Source organism: Centruroides sculpturatus, unplaced genomic scaffold (assembly GCF_000671375.1).
Source record: "Centruroides sculpturatus isolate CEXI.00-Female unplaced genomic scaffold, Cexi_2.0 scaffold171, whole genome shotgun sequence".
NCBI lineage: Eukaryota > Metazoa > Arthropoda > Arachnida > Scorpiones > Buthidae > Centruroides > Centruroides sculpturatus.
The window spans coordinates 499,134-513,571 of NW_019384470.1; the positions used below are offsets into that span (position 1 = coordinate 499,134).

A 14,438-nucleotide genomic window follows, 5' to 3' on the forward strand; every position below is an offset into this window, starting at 1 on the left:
TCTTCAACCATGCAGCACAATGAAAGCATAAGAGCTGATAATATAACGAATACATATACATCGATCGACTGCGCTAGGGTTCTTGTATTAAAAAACTGTTTCGAAAATAAATTAGTGATGGCCGTATCCACCGTGATGACCACCGTATCCGCCACCGTGACCTCCGTGTCCTCCGTGTCCTCCGTGTCCACCGTATCCTCCGTGACTGCTGTATCCTCCACCTCCTCCTCCTTGATGGCCTCCTCCGTGTCCTCCGTGTTCAGAATGAGAATTGTGATGGTGTCCTCCATCTTGATTTTGATCGAAGTTTGATTTGTGATGATGTCCACCCATCTTCCAACTTCCTCCGTCTTCCTTATGATGTCCACCACCTCCGTGTTTATTGAAATGACCGCCGTGCTCGTGATTGCCATGATAGCTCTTACCATGATTACTTTTGTGGTGCTTACCACCGTGATAATCATAGGCATCGTGATGATCTTTATTTTTCTTGTGATGATCGCTATCGCGAAAGTTGTCGTGATAGATTTTATGATCTCCGTGCTCTTCTTTATGATAAGTATTCTTAAATCCGTGGTTTTTGTGTCCCTGATCTTTAAGATAATGGTCTCCAGATTTGCTGCCATGCTTTTTGTGACCTCCCCATGCTTCGTTTCCATGACCTCCGTGATTATCTTGACCGGAATTACTATGGCCCGAATGCTGTTTGCCAAATTTATCATGATGGCGAGCACTTTTATCGTAAGAATCATGTCCGCCATGTTTATTCCAGTTTCCCCAATCGTCGTTGAAATGTTTATGACCGGCACCTTGATTTCCATGTCCGTCGTGACTTTTCGACCAGTGTGATTTACTGAAATCAAAATGTCCTCCTCCTCCACCTCCTCCACCGCCACCGTGATGTCCACCGCCACCGTGATGTCCTCCGCCACCGTGGTGTCCTCCATAACCGGATTCGGATGCTACCAAATCACTACCAACAGCAAGAAGATCGGTTGCTTCATTTGCAGTCTTCTCTTCAGCAGACGAAAGAGTTATGCAAATTGCGAGCAGGAAACAAGTTCCCGAAATTGTCTGAAATATACGATTTTTTGTATAAATTAAATTATACGTCAATTGTTAAGCTCTACAAAGAATGTTCTTTTGTTCATTTACACATTAAATACACTAAAATATATATTACATGAGCCTAAGAAATATGATTTTACTCTCAATTAGGCTTTGTTTAATCGTATGCATTCATTTATATATTAAATTCTATTGTATAAAATGTATCTTTTTCTCTACTGATATATTCTAAGAAAGTGTAAAGCGGTATTGTAATTTACATAGAAACATATTATGTAAATGATTAAATTTTCTAACTTGAAATGATATAAAAGTTTGTACTTACCAATACTCTTTTCATATTGTAGATGTTAATCCTACAATGCTTTTCGGATTTGTGATGTGAAGCACACGTTTTCGCATCCTTAAATACGAAATCGGAAATTTTAGAGGGATTAGTCAATCAATGAAAAGTAAAAAATAAAAAAAAGTGAAGTTTTCAGTTCGCTAATACAGTCACGCCTTAATAAGTGACTTTTATCTCTTTATCTTTTATTGGGTAGTTCTATGAGTTTTGATAGAAGAAATTTGCCGTAGTCATTCAGCGTAACAAAACGAAACTATTTGTAGAAAAATGTAATATATCAGAGATAATTCTTTTTAATAGATGTCAGTGCCTATCTCGGCTGTTTAGGTGTCAGTTTTAATCACTTATTAACATACATTTTACGAAAAAGCATCGTAGGCAGGTACCATTCATAGTTTAATATATCTACTTACTGAATACGTTCTACTTCAGCATTATTCTAGTTTAAATTCTGTATTAGATAATTCTTAGTGTTCTTCTGTCTTAAAATTTTTTTATTTGCAATAGGAACGATAGACCACCGCTTTATGATTGATATTTAGCAGAACCCTATTTTAATGATCTCATTCATTTTCGAAAAATCGTCTGCTACATTATAATGCATAACATTATGAAAGCATTTTTTGTATACTTATGTGCATATTTTACACTATTTTATATTTTCTTACATTAAACCAATGTTTGCTTTTTTATATTTAAAGAATATTATATTTAAAATATTTTATTGTGATAAATAGTCGCATTATATGATTTATTCTAGGTACATTATTTCACAAGAAAGATGATATATATATATATCATCTTTCTTGATATATATATATATATTAATTTAAATGTTTTATAATTTTTGTAATTAAATGTAGACTGTAATAAATAATCTTATTATAGATTTTATTACACATCACAGTCATATTTTACTAATAATAAAACATATTGCCTAAATTTGTAATTTGATACAAGTAATAATACAATTTATTAAAAATTAATTTTTAAATTAAGATTATATATTTTATTATATAATTTAAAATGTATATTTATTAATGTTAATATATTTCAAATATATCAACCACTTCGATTATGCCAATTAAAATTTCAAAATAAAACATTACAACGAGTTAATATATTTACTTAAATTCTTTAATTATTGAATTATTCTGTGTAACATAGGCTGATTCACTCATAATTTATATAAATGATTTTATTAGAAATTGTTAAATTAAAAAAATAAATTTTGGTAAAGTTTATAAAGTCTAAAGCTATAAATATATAAATTATATTGTATAAGAAAAGTTTTCGAACTATATAGTGCTCCCTAAGTCTGGAATCATAGGAGTTATATTAATCTTTGTTTATTTTTTTACAGGTAAAGAATGGTGCTCAGTAAAAAGCAACGAATTCATGTTATTTTGATACTAAGACCCGCAGTCAGCAAAAAGTTATGGGTCCCAATAAAGAATAAACAAAAATTAATATAACTCCTATGTTCCAGATCCTGTATATGTGCGTATATATGTATATACTGTACTTATATACTTATGTATGTACTGTACGTACAGTATGTGTACATACTTATGCGTGTACTGTACGTATACTTATTTCATACATATATAAATATCTATATATGTTTGAACATATATATTATGAAATTCTTTATATTACATATAAATGTAATATAATACTGTATATATTTCTCTGTAATTGTTATGATAAAATTGTAGATAGTAATAAACAAAATCTAACTTTTAAAGGATGTAATTCACTATTTGTTAGTATTAGTTTAATTTTATTACAAGAGGGTGTATATATTAAAAAATAGTATATTTATGAAAGCGTAAATGAATTTTATTATAAATTTTCTTACTTATAACCACGTATTTATTATTTTATTATTCCTATTCAATGTTTTACCTTCTTGTAATTTATAAGATTTTAAGTTTTCCGTAAAGGACAAATGAAAAATTCATTTAAGATATTTTCCTTGTAAGCTAATCGTCGAAGTAATGACTTGTTTTATTTGGGTTATTCATTGCTAGAATACAGATTATATCATCCAACCCACATAAATAACTCAATAAAAATTTTAATTTTTTAAAAATATTTAAAAATTTACGATCAGCTAGTATTCACCCTACTATAAACCCTTCGCCTCCTGAGACTTCTATGAGAATGTCCCGGGAAATCCAACACCAGCTGTTCTCAAGGTCATCCAGCTGTAAACACAATGACTCATTGGTGTCAGATTTCACAGAAAGGCGAGACAATGGAAAATAAAATTTGAAGCTTTTTCTTCAAAATTAATGCATTTCTTTCGTTTTTTTTCCAGTTTTAAGTATTTTTTATGTTTAATTACATTAATATTAAAAATTGGTAAAGTCCCAAGGAGTTAGTCTTTGAAACAAAAATGATAAAATTACAGGCTATTTAAATAGAAATGGTTTCTATGAACAGTTTATTAGACATTATAAGATAATTTTGTAACAAAATAATACTAATAAAGCACTAAAGACATTTTGAATCTTTAAAATAAAAACAAAATTATCATGAAAAAAATAAAGTTATTCAAAAGTGTTTTCTAAATGTAGTTGAACTCAGTTATAATGAGCATTAGGGGACTGGCAAAATTTTCTCATTATAACTGTTACTTGTTATATCTGTGACAAGCAGTGATGTAACTAGGGTGGATGCTTGGATGCAAACATACAGGGAGCATCCTGCGGGCAGAAAAATTTATAGCTAGGCCATTGATAATTAGTGAAATCTAGCTTTTAATTTTTAATTCTAAATAAGTTGATTCAAAATATAGAACAGTAAATGGAAATATGCAGCCACCTGTTTCACCCCAGGTTGAAAGATATTTAGAGAACAAAAGGGTCATCCACATGGAAAAATTACTCATGAAGATTGAGGGCTCCCACAATTACAGAGAGGAGAAAAAGGACATTCTTTGTCTTGGACCTGAGGCAAACGGATAGTCAGCTGGAAAGCAGAAGACAAAAGGATTGAAGAATTATTCACACACACACACACATATATATAATTATATTATACTATATTTTTATTAATAGTTATATAAACTACAATATTAAACAATTTATTTTTCGATAATGTCAATACTATCAAAGACAACAAAGAAAACATTCTACACACTTCAACATTTTTAGCACCATATTCTAATTCTTTGTAAACTGAGAGACATTTTCTTTTCTTTATAGACATCTTTCTCATATAATGATTCGTTTCTTACTAGAGTATATGGTAATTTTACAATCGTAGTGATGATTAGGTAAATCGGAAGAGTAGGGCCAGATGTTAGTCAAGAAAGAGGAAATAGTCTCCAAAAAGAAAGTTAAGTCATAAATAGGACTGTAATTGATGGTGGTCATAAAACTAATTATCTAGTGGTCATGAAACTAAGTAACCCTTTCAGTTTTTTCTCTTCCAAGAATTTGATATTCCATTTCTTACTACTTGAACAATTAAGAATGTTGTGTGTTTGCATTACTGTTGAAAATTTATTCAGTATATCCATGAAGTACCCTCATTATAATTGTGAGAAAATGTATGGAAATATGCATAAATTAAAATTTTTATGGTGTCTTGCTCATTATAACCATGAACTCATTATATCCTTATTCATTATAACTGAGTTCAACTGTATCATAATTATACAAATGCAGTGCATTTTCAGTAAACCAAATTTGCACTAATTCAAACTCTGCTTAATATAAACCAATTTTGTTCATTTACCACTAAATGTTCCATCCCAAAAAGAAAATCACTGATTATGTTTAAAAAGCATGATGTCTATCTAACATGTATTAATTTCATAAATCCATTTTAACATAAATATATGCACCAAGTATTGCATAAACAATTTTTAAAATATATATAAAGTCAAGTCTGCATAAGTCGTCATAGGTATAACTAATATGGCTGTATGCCATATTTTTTGTAAATAATAATTTTAGTTTAGTTTTTTCCTTTCTATCCTTTGTTCTATTGTTCTATTTCCTTCTAGAATTTTCTTATCTAATCCTTTTCCTTTGTGTGGGATGACCAGTTCCGAGAAATGAGGGAAACAAAGGAGATAACAGTACCTTGAGGACAAAAAGACAACAGGCAGGACATTCTTTGCCAGGACTGGAATGCGTACAGACATGGTGTAGAACACTCCGAGTCGCGTTAGCGATGACCGGAGATATCAGAAAGAAGTTTAGAGAGAGGATCCTGTCTTAAGGTAGTATCAATGAGACAGTGGAAAGAAAATACTAAGCAAAAGAAAAGAAGACACAGACAGGATTTTATTGAAGAATAACACAATGGACCATTTATATAGGAATAACGTGTGGCATCCCATCCAACAAATAGGCAGAGAGTAATATGCCGAAAAACCCCGGGTATCTTTTCTTATACTATATATTCTTTCTTACATTCTCTTACATCTATCCTTTTCTGTTATTAGTAATAAGTTAATATTTAAGTTTAGTTTTAAGGTTTGGGATTGATCATATTGTCGCGATCGGGACCCTTCTATGTGTAGTGGATATACCAAACTATTGTTCATGCTGTAAATTTGTACACCATCATATTGTACTGTGACATTGGAATCCCTAATAGGAATCTGTATCAAGATGCAAGATAGGAAATATATCATCTCATTGTTTTCATATCTTGTCTACCTTTGTGGTTAACTCTTAATTTCGTGTGCACATCACACTAGACACCATCGGTTAAGTAGTCTGTTTTCTGTGGTCAACTTACATAGGCATTAATGTTAAAAAACTCTGGTTTATTCGACACTGTTTAATTCATCACCAATGGAACTCGACACTGTTTAACTCATCACCAATGGATAAATTAACATACTTTTTTTGTCCCATACTTCTTTAGACGTCTGATAAGTCAACTTACCTCCTGAAAAAAATAAGTTTACACCACACAGCTTAACGTCATAGCAGAATCTGATTTTGCATTTTCTCACTTTTTATTCATGCGTTATTTGCAGCAAGTGTTTCACATTTCTCTTAGAAATAAATATTTGAAACCTAACAACTCTTACTCTGAAGGAAAAATACAAACTTGTATCTGAATGTAATAAAACTTCGCAAGCCGAATTTGCAAAACAAAAAAAAAAACCTTCTAAGAACAACATTGGTGGGAATTCTGAAGAAAAAAGAAATTAAGAAACTTTTTCTTGGTCTTTGTCACAGCTGTCTCAAAAATGCCAGAGAAAGTCATCGTACAAAGATGTTGAAGATGCTCTGGTATGTTGGCTAAAGCAAATTCATTCATTGAATCTTCCTGTTTCAGGGCCGATACTTAAACAAAAAGTGATGGAAATCACTGAGGTACTTGGAGTAGAAACCAACTTTACTGCCAGAGATAGATGGTCAGAAAGATACATTATATGTACTGTATAAAGCACTACTGTATTTTCTTAATTGTAGTTTTGTGGTTTTTTCCAGCTTTATTTTAGTCATCATATCAGATAACTCGACACATTTCCACTTCCACTTTGGGTGTCGACTTATGCAGACTCAACTGTATATACATTTTTGTAGCCTTTTCTAACTTTTATGTTCTTTATACAGAATCATTCTGATCTGAAGTTTTCATGAATCCAAAAATAACCCCGTACAACAATTAGTTGTATGGGGTTATTTTTAGATTAGTCCAAACAGATTTGCAAGATATATAGATTTGCACAATATATAGCTTTTTCACTTGAATTTTTATTAATGAAATATTTAAATGCCAAATTATAGTTTTAAAAAATCCAGTATTTAGAGATTATAATTATTATATTTATATTTTAAAGCATACTTATATTGTAAAATTTAAGTATTGACAGTTCTGATTTCAATATAAATTAAATAGCATTGCAATATTTTTTCATATATATATATATATAATTTTTTATTTTTCAAATTTTAATGTAAATATTTTGCAAGAATAAATTATTTTATTAATTTGAACTCTAGAACTGTTCTATAGATCAATATTTAAACAATAAAATTATATTTGAGTAACACATAAAAATATATTCTTATCAAATAAAATTATCGAGTTTTATTTGATAAAAAGATAATTTAGATTTTTTAGTATTAATATATTTGTAATAGAAATATCAAGTTTTTATTTAATTATAAGTATTTAAAGTACTTAAAACTATTGTAAATGATAATTTTAATGAATTTAATCATAGGTTTTAAAAGTAATGATAATTGTAATTATTATTATTATTATTATAATTAATTTAGTTCAGAAAATAAAGTTGAGCTTGAAGAGCCAAATGTGATGTCATCTCTTGAAGAATTACTATCCTGGTGCAAGGAAATTACAGAAGGTTATCATGGAGTAAAGGTTACCAATATGACTACTTCATGGAGAAATGGAATGGCTTTCTGTGCCATAATTCATCATTTCCGCCCAGATTTAATAGATTTCTCAAGTCTTTCACCTCATGATATTAAAGGAAATTGCAAAATAGTAGGAGTTAAATTTTGTTACTTCTTTAAAGAATAAATTAATAATAATATTATTATTATTAGTTTAGGAATAAATTTAATTTTTGAAATAATATAATTTTGAGTAATTTTATTCATTGTATTCCATCAATATAAATCAATAGAAAAATTATCAAAATTGGAAAGAAATTATATATATGTATATATAATTGAGTAAAAACAAATAAAATGCAGAGTTGAATAAGCTAATCAAAATATTGGAAGAATTAATCAATTACGTATGCTTGATAATAATGCGCACTCAAGATTTAATCTTGGGATGCCGAGTTGAACAGATAAAAAAATATTTTTTATGTGAATTCAATAAAATTCCCACCTTATGTGACTTCTAATTCATAAGTAATATAGAAATAGAACACACGAAACAATATAAATAAAAAAATGCTAGTACAGCTCTTCCATACAGTTTATCTTCTTTGTCTTGTCTTAATATAGACAATCTCATAACATCTTGTTCTTTGCAAAGTTATATTTCTTTCAAAATGTTAACTTTCTTCTGCACGTTTTTCGAAATAAGCAAAAGATTACTTTACAAAAAAATAAAATTATTATTCTTTTGCTTGTACTAAAATTGATGTCATATCTGCAGATATTCTGCAAATTTATAAATGGTTAAATTAATATGTAAAAGATGCTATTCAAGATTTAAGTTGTAAATATTGGAAAACAAGTTTTTTGGACTGCTTTGTCAGTAAATTTTTATTATCAGAATGATTACAATATAGAAAAATTTATTTGTAAACATATAATTATTTTTATCCAAACATATTTTTCTGTATACACACATTATCTTTTTTTGTGATATTTGTGAAAGATATGTTTTTTTTTTATGTTGCACTGTGATATTCATGTTTTCTGATGACCAAAATTGAAACTAACATTTTGCATATCTTCTTTATGTTCTGGAGAACATGTCCTCCAAGTTTCACTGTAATCTATATATTCTTCTCCATATAGTATTGATAGGATAATAGAAGTTTAATTATAACTATGCTGTTTATAATGATGGCCAATTTACACAATTTTTTATTTTATACTAAATATTATTGCTTTATAATTTAGTAGTTTGAATACATTTAGTTTATTTTATCAAAAGAACTTATACATTAGTACAGTAGTAATTTTTTAGTAATTTGATTAGTTGAAATTATAAGTTGTAAACATTACTTCATTCTTATTTTGTGTATGTATTATTACTATTTATTGATTTTTACTTCATTAGTAAGTATAGTACAGTGTTTAAGTATATTTATAGTATATCTTAAATATTATCTACAAATATTGTCTTATATTTATATTTTTAGGCTTTTGAAGCAGCTTTCAATCTTGGAATACCTAAATTAATTGAACCGTCAGATATGGTTATGCTTCCTGTTCCAGATAAATTGGCTGTAATGACTTATTTATATCAACTACGAGAACATTTTATGGGACAGGATCAGAAAGTTCAGCAAATATGCCAAACGATAGATTCTTTACATTCAATCAGGGATCAAGAAAGTGATGAAGATAGTGCACAGAATAGTGTTGGACAAAAAGAAGACTCTAATGATATTGCAGAAAAATTTTCAAAATGTTCTAGTCAGCAAAGTAATGTCATAGAAATAGAAAATCTTAAAAATGAAACAAATCTTAATTTAATAGCTTCACAAAATCAAATTATAAATACCATTAATAATGTGCCACATGAAGAAATAGATTTAACAACAAAAACTACTCACACAGTATCTGAAAATGTGTTGATTTCAAAATTAAAGTCTAGTGATTTATTAAAACTACACAAAAAGAAACAGGTAGCAAAAGATAATCAGAATAATTCGATTACGTCTACACAAAATAAAAATAGTGCTCCATCCAAACCTGACACTACAGAAAAAAGGATTCTTGGAAATCAGGATAAAATGAAATTAATGACAAGAAAACAGTTAATGAATCCTTTTGACTCTGATGGGGAAGAAGAAGAAGAACTAGCTGCACAAAGTGGAATTTATTTAAATAATGCAGAAAAACAAGTAAATGAAAAAAATAGAAAGCAAGATGATCAAATAGATAACAACAAAAGTGTATCCTTATCTCCTTCAAGAGATATAACTGATTTAGATCTTGATGATCTTCAAAAAGATATTTCAAATCCTATTATAGGTAAATTATCTGCACCTACATCTAGAGATAGTTCTCCTGGTGAAGTACCTGGTCTCCTAGATTTGTCACCAACAAGATTAAATAGAGCAAATTCAGCACCAAATGGTCATCCTGGCCATTTAGTTGATCAGCGTAAAGTAAGTTGTTTTTAATCTTTTATAACGAATTAATTCTAAAGTTATTTTAAATTATTACAAGTATCTTAAAGATATAAAAATATATGACAGATTACTTCATTATAATTAATGTATATTTTTTAATCACAAATTAATATTAAATATATTAATAAATATATCAGTATTTGGACTGCAATTTGAAAAAATTGTAGACCTGTAAATTGTCACTGTCGTCTGTCCATCTGTCTGATGTCTATCCTTCCATAATTTTGAGAACAGAGTTAGATAGATGAAATACAAGACCTAATATGGAAATCTTAGGGGCAGGAGGCCCTGATTAACTATATACAAATTTCCAATACAAACCAGAAGTCATGTTATTTCAATTGAAAACTTTTTCCCTGAAAGCAGTTAATATAGATGACCAGCACAACTCAAATTGTTAAAGGAAAAGTATGATGTACAGGGACAAGACACTACAGTACTAATTTGAGGTGGAGACCATATTTAAATTAAATAAATTAAAAATGTGATTGAAAATTGCTGCCCAGCATTGTGACGCTGTCACAGTAAATAATTGCTCATTTAATTAATTATTTCATTAAAATTTTCGATGCAAGAAAGTTGACTAAATTAACATAAATGTAAGTTATTTAAATAATTAGAGAAAACATCAATAAGTTAAAAAAATAACATATTAATAACATAATTGAAGTAAATTAAATTTATTTAAGAATTATTGTTTGTTATTATTAAGAGCATTCGTATGCATTTAAAATTGCAATACAGTAGAGCATCGATTATCTGACTCAATTGGGGACTCGGGTTGGTCGGATAACTGAAAAGAATGAAAAAAAATACATTATTAGTATAGTATATTATTGATAGTATATCCCATGTAATTAGTATATTAGTATATCGCTATTAACCTACTATGCGTTGAATTTTCGTCGATGTTAAGCATAACAAAATTTTTTTTTAAATAATAATCATCGCTATTGTATAGTTAAAAATTATTTTTAAATTATTTTATTGCTCACAAAACAAACAACCACTCATAATTAGAAAATTAAGTCTCGTTTAAATACTGGCCTCCCTTTTATGGTTGAGCCAGTGTTGCCAGCTAAAACACGCAAAAATTTAACAAAAATAATATTAAAGTAGCCAAGACATACCCAAATATTGTAGCGCCACATCACTAGCGGACATTTGAAATTTGTCGACTAGAACAGTCGGTTAACCGATGTGACGGTTAATCGGGGGTCGGATAATCAATGCTCTACTGTATATGTACATACAAAGATGCCAGATATATGTACTGCTGTATGCATGTTAGAATGCCTGAAATATGAATTATGTATGTTAAAAGGGCAAGTAACATACACTAAAACTTATAGGTTGGAATGCATATCTACTTTACTTCTCTGTGAGAAAATGCTACTAATGTCTATTATGTCACATTTTTAAAGTGGAAAGGGATGCAATGAGCAATTATTTATTGTGACATCATCACAATGCCAGGCTGCAATTTTTAATTATATTTTTAATTTATTTAATTTAAAATACAGTATATGCTCTCTATTTCAAATTAGTGTCTTAGTAGTGTCTTGCTCCTGTACATCATACTTTCCTACTAGCAATAGTCATGCCAGTCATCTATCTAACTCCTTTCAGAAAAAATTTTTGAATTGAAATAACATGACTTCCAATGCCAACTGGAAGTTCATATATAGTTAATTGGGGCCTCCTGTCCTCTAAGCTTTCTACATCTGGTCTCAGCATTCAGCTATCTAACTCCATTCTCAAAATTAAGGAAGGACAGACAACAGATGGATGTAGGTGGAAATTTATAGATCTATAATTTATTCACATTGCAGCTCAACAATAGATAACACAAAGGATTTAAAAATTATGATGTCACAAAACATGTTTTAGAATGTTTCATGTAGGAGGTGCACAGTCAAGTTAATTATAAATAAAATTGCATGTTCAATAAAATGTTAACTTCCTATGCTATCTTATTAATCATCATTAAATATATTTCTATATATATAATTGTTTACAAGACATTTGAGGATGACTGGGTTAGCATAATTTTCTTTGTCCTATAGTTGAGTCATTGTTCTAAAGTACTCATATATTTTTGTTTATTGCTCTGTACAAATGATGAGAAATGACTAAATGCTGTTATTAAGTTATTAACTAATTATAGGTTTTGTGTCAAAGCTGATAGTAATTCCATTAGTAAGCTATTATTTTCTAGTCTATGTGAAGACATTTCTCTATTGATAGTAATGTTTTGTTCCCAATTGATATGAATATTACAGCTTGCCACAAACTACATCAAAGTAGTGTGTGGGATTTCATTTAAATACTTATTAAAAAATTTCATCTGTTCCATTTCAATCTGATATTATAGGTGTAGCAAGCTTACTAAAGTTAGTTTCAGAGTTCAACTAGAACTTACCTGTGATCGATTGCTATTCTGGCTCATTTTCATCTTTGGGAAAAATATATAAACCTGAACTTTTGAACTTCTGATATCTATCGTTTCTTGTTTCTTACTTGGTATTTTTCCATTAAAGAAAAAACAATTGATAGAAATATTCTTGACTCATGGATTTGGACTTTGTAGTTAAAAATGAGGTTTAAATATCAGAGTGCTGGATGACAAACAGGGTTCAGAGACTTAAACTATTCCTATTGACAAAAACACAATTAAAATTTATTTGTTCGAATTTCAAAGTGTTGTTTTTAAAAGCATTTATGATGGCAAATATGATTTATTGGACCATTTGCAATACAATTGTCTTTTTTTTTTTTTTTAAACTCTTTTCATCCTGTGGACACTAAGAGGGTTTCTTTTAGCAAGCCCACAATGGGGCAGCCAGGTGGTGAGAAACAGGGTCCAATATATCTGGACAGACCACCACCTGAAAAATTTCTGGGGTTTTTTGACCCATCCCTGGATTTGATCCCAGATCCCCCAGAGTGGTAGGTTGCCTGCTCAACCATTTGACCCTCTTCACATGTTAATAAAAAGTACTTATAACTATTCAAATATTTTTAATTTTTGAGTTAGACTCCTCCTTCATTCTTCTGGATCTGCCTCCGATGACAGACATTTGATACTATTTTTATGTAAACAATTTCATTTGTGTGTTTATTTGTATGTTTTATGTTTATTTCTATTATCTATTTTAACATTTGGATATTTTTGTCTATTTTTAATATTTTTATTTATTTATCTTTTAAAAAATTTCATTGATTTACAAATCTTATGAACCTGAAAGAACTCTTATGGCTCAAGCTGTTTGATTTATTTAAAACAGTTCATATTTTTTTGTTTGAATTTAAATTGGATTTGATGCTGGAATACTAAATTTCAAAAAACTATTCATCCTAATTAAAATATTTTTACATACAGGCTTTATATATATATATACATATACATATACAGTCAAACCTCAGTTTTTGAATGACTCACTTTTTGAACAAATTGGTTCATGAACAGAATTTCAAACTCTTAATTGCCTTGCAACCAAGGCAATTAAGAGTTTGAAATTCTGCCATATGATAACTTGGTTGCTGAACAAGCTATTTGGACAGACCCAGCTACAGATTAAAGAGACAAAGATGGTCAACTCACTATACTTCCTATGTTAAAGAAAGTCAACAGCCCAACCAATTAATGACAGCACTACCGATTTAGAAGTTAGTGATACCGAGATTATCTCACATCATTAGACTTCACAACACAAATTATTGATGTTATTTAATTTAGATTTCAATGCGCATGTGGAAAAGATACTGTTTCCATATTTTGATATGCGCTGCAGTTGAATTTACATCAAATTAATTAATAAAAATCAATTTATGTAATTGATTTGCATTTATTTAATACTAGCTGCAAAGACCTGCTTCGCTGGGTTTTTATTTGTGGACAAAAAGTAACGATAGTGAAGATTAAGATAATTACATTATAGCCAATCTTACCCGTTTTCACAGAATGAAGTTTTCAGACTAATTAGAGACCTGGTCCCGATTCTATTTCTGAACGTCTCCTGTTCACGTCCAGTCAAACGAACTATTTTCAATTTGATCAGTTTTCTGGAACGTTTACAATCATTCTATAATCGAACCAATATGCAATAACAAATTCGAATTTAAAACGGTTCGAACATTTTAAAAATCGAAATAGAAAATCTTCGAAGTGTACTTTTTGCAGTAATTGTTACA

At 29.2% G+C, this 14,438-nt stretch overlaps 1 protein-coding gene across 1 annotated transcript in view; it reads left to right on the top strand.

Annotated features, from left to right (window-relative positions):
- Positions 1–14,438, top strand: part of LOC111621132 (EH domain-binding protein 1-like) — a 110,241-nt gene that overhangs the window by 19,185 nt on the left and 76,618 nt on the right. The window contains exons 7-8 of the mRNA XM_023363203.1: positions 7,675–7,903; positions 9,246–10,220. Of these exons, the coding sequence (XP_023218971.1) occupies positions 7,675–7,903; positions 9,246–10,220 (1,204 nt within the window). The remainder of the gene's footprint in view (positions 1–7,674; positions 7,904–9,245; positions 10,221–14,438) is intronic.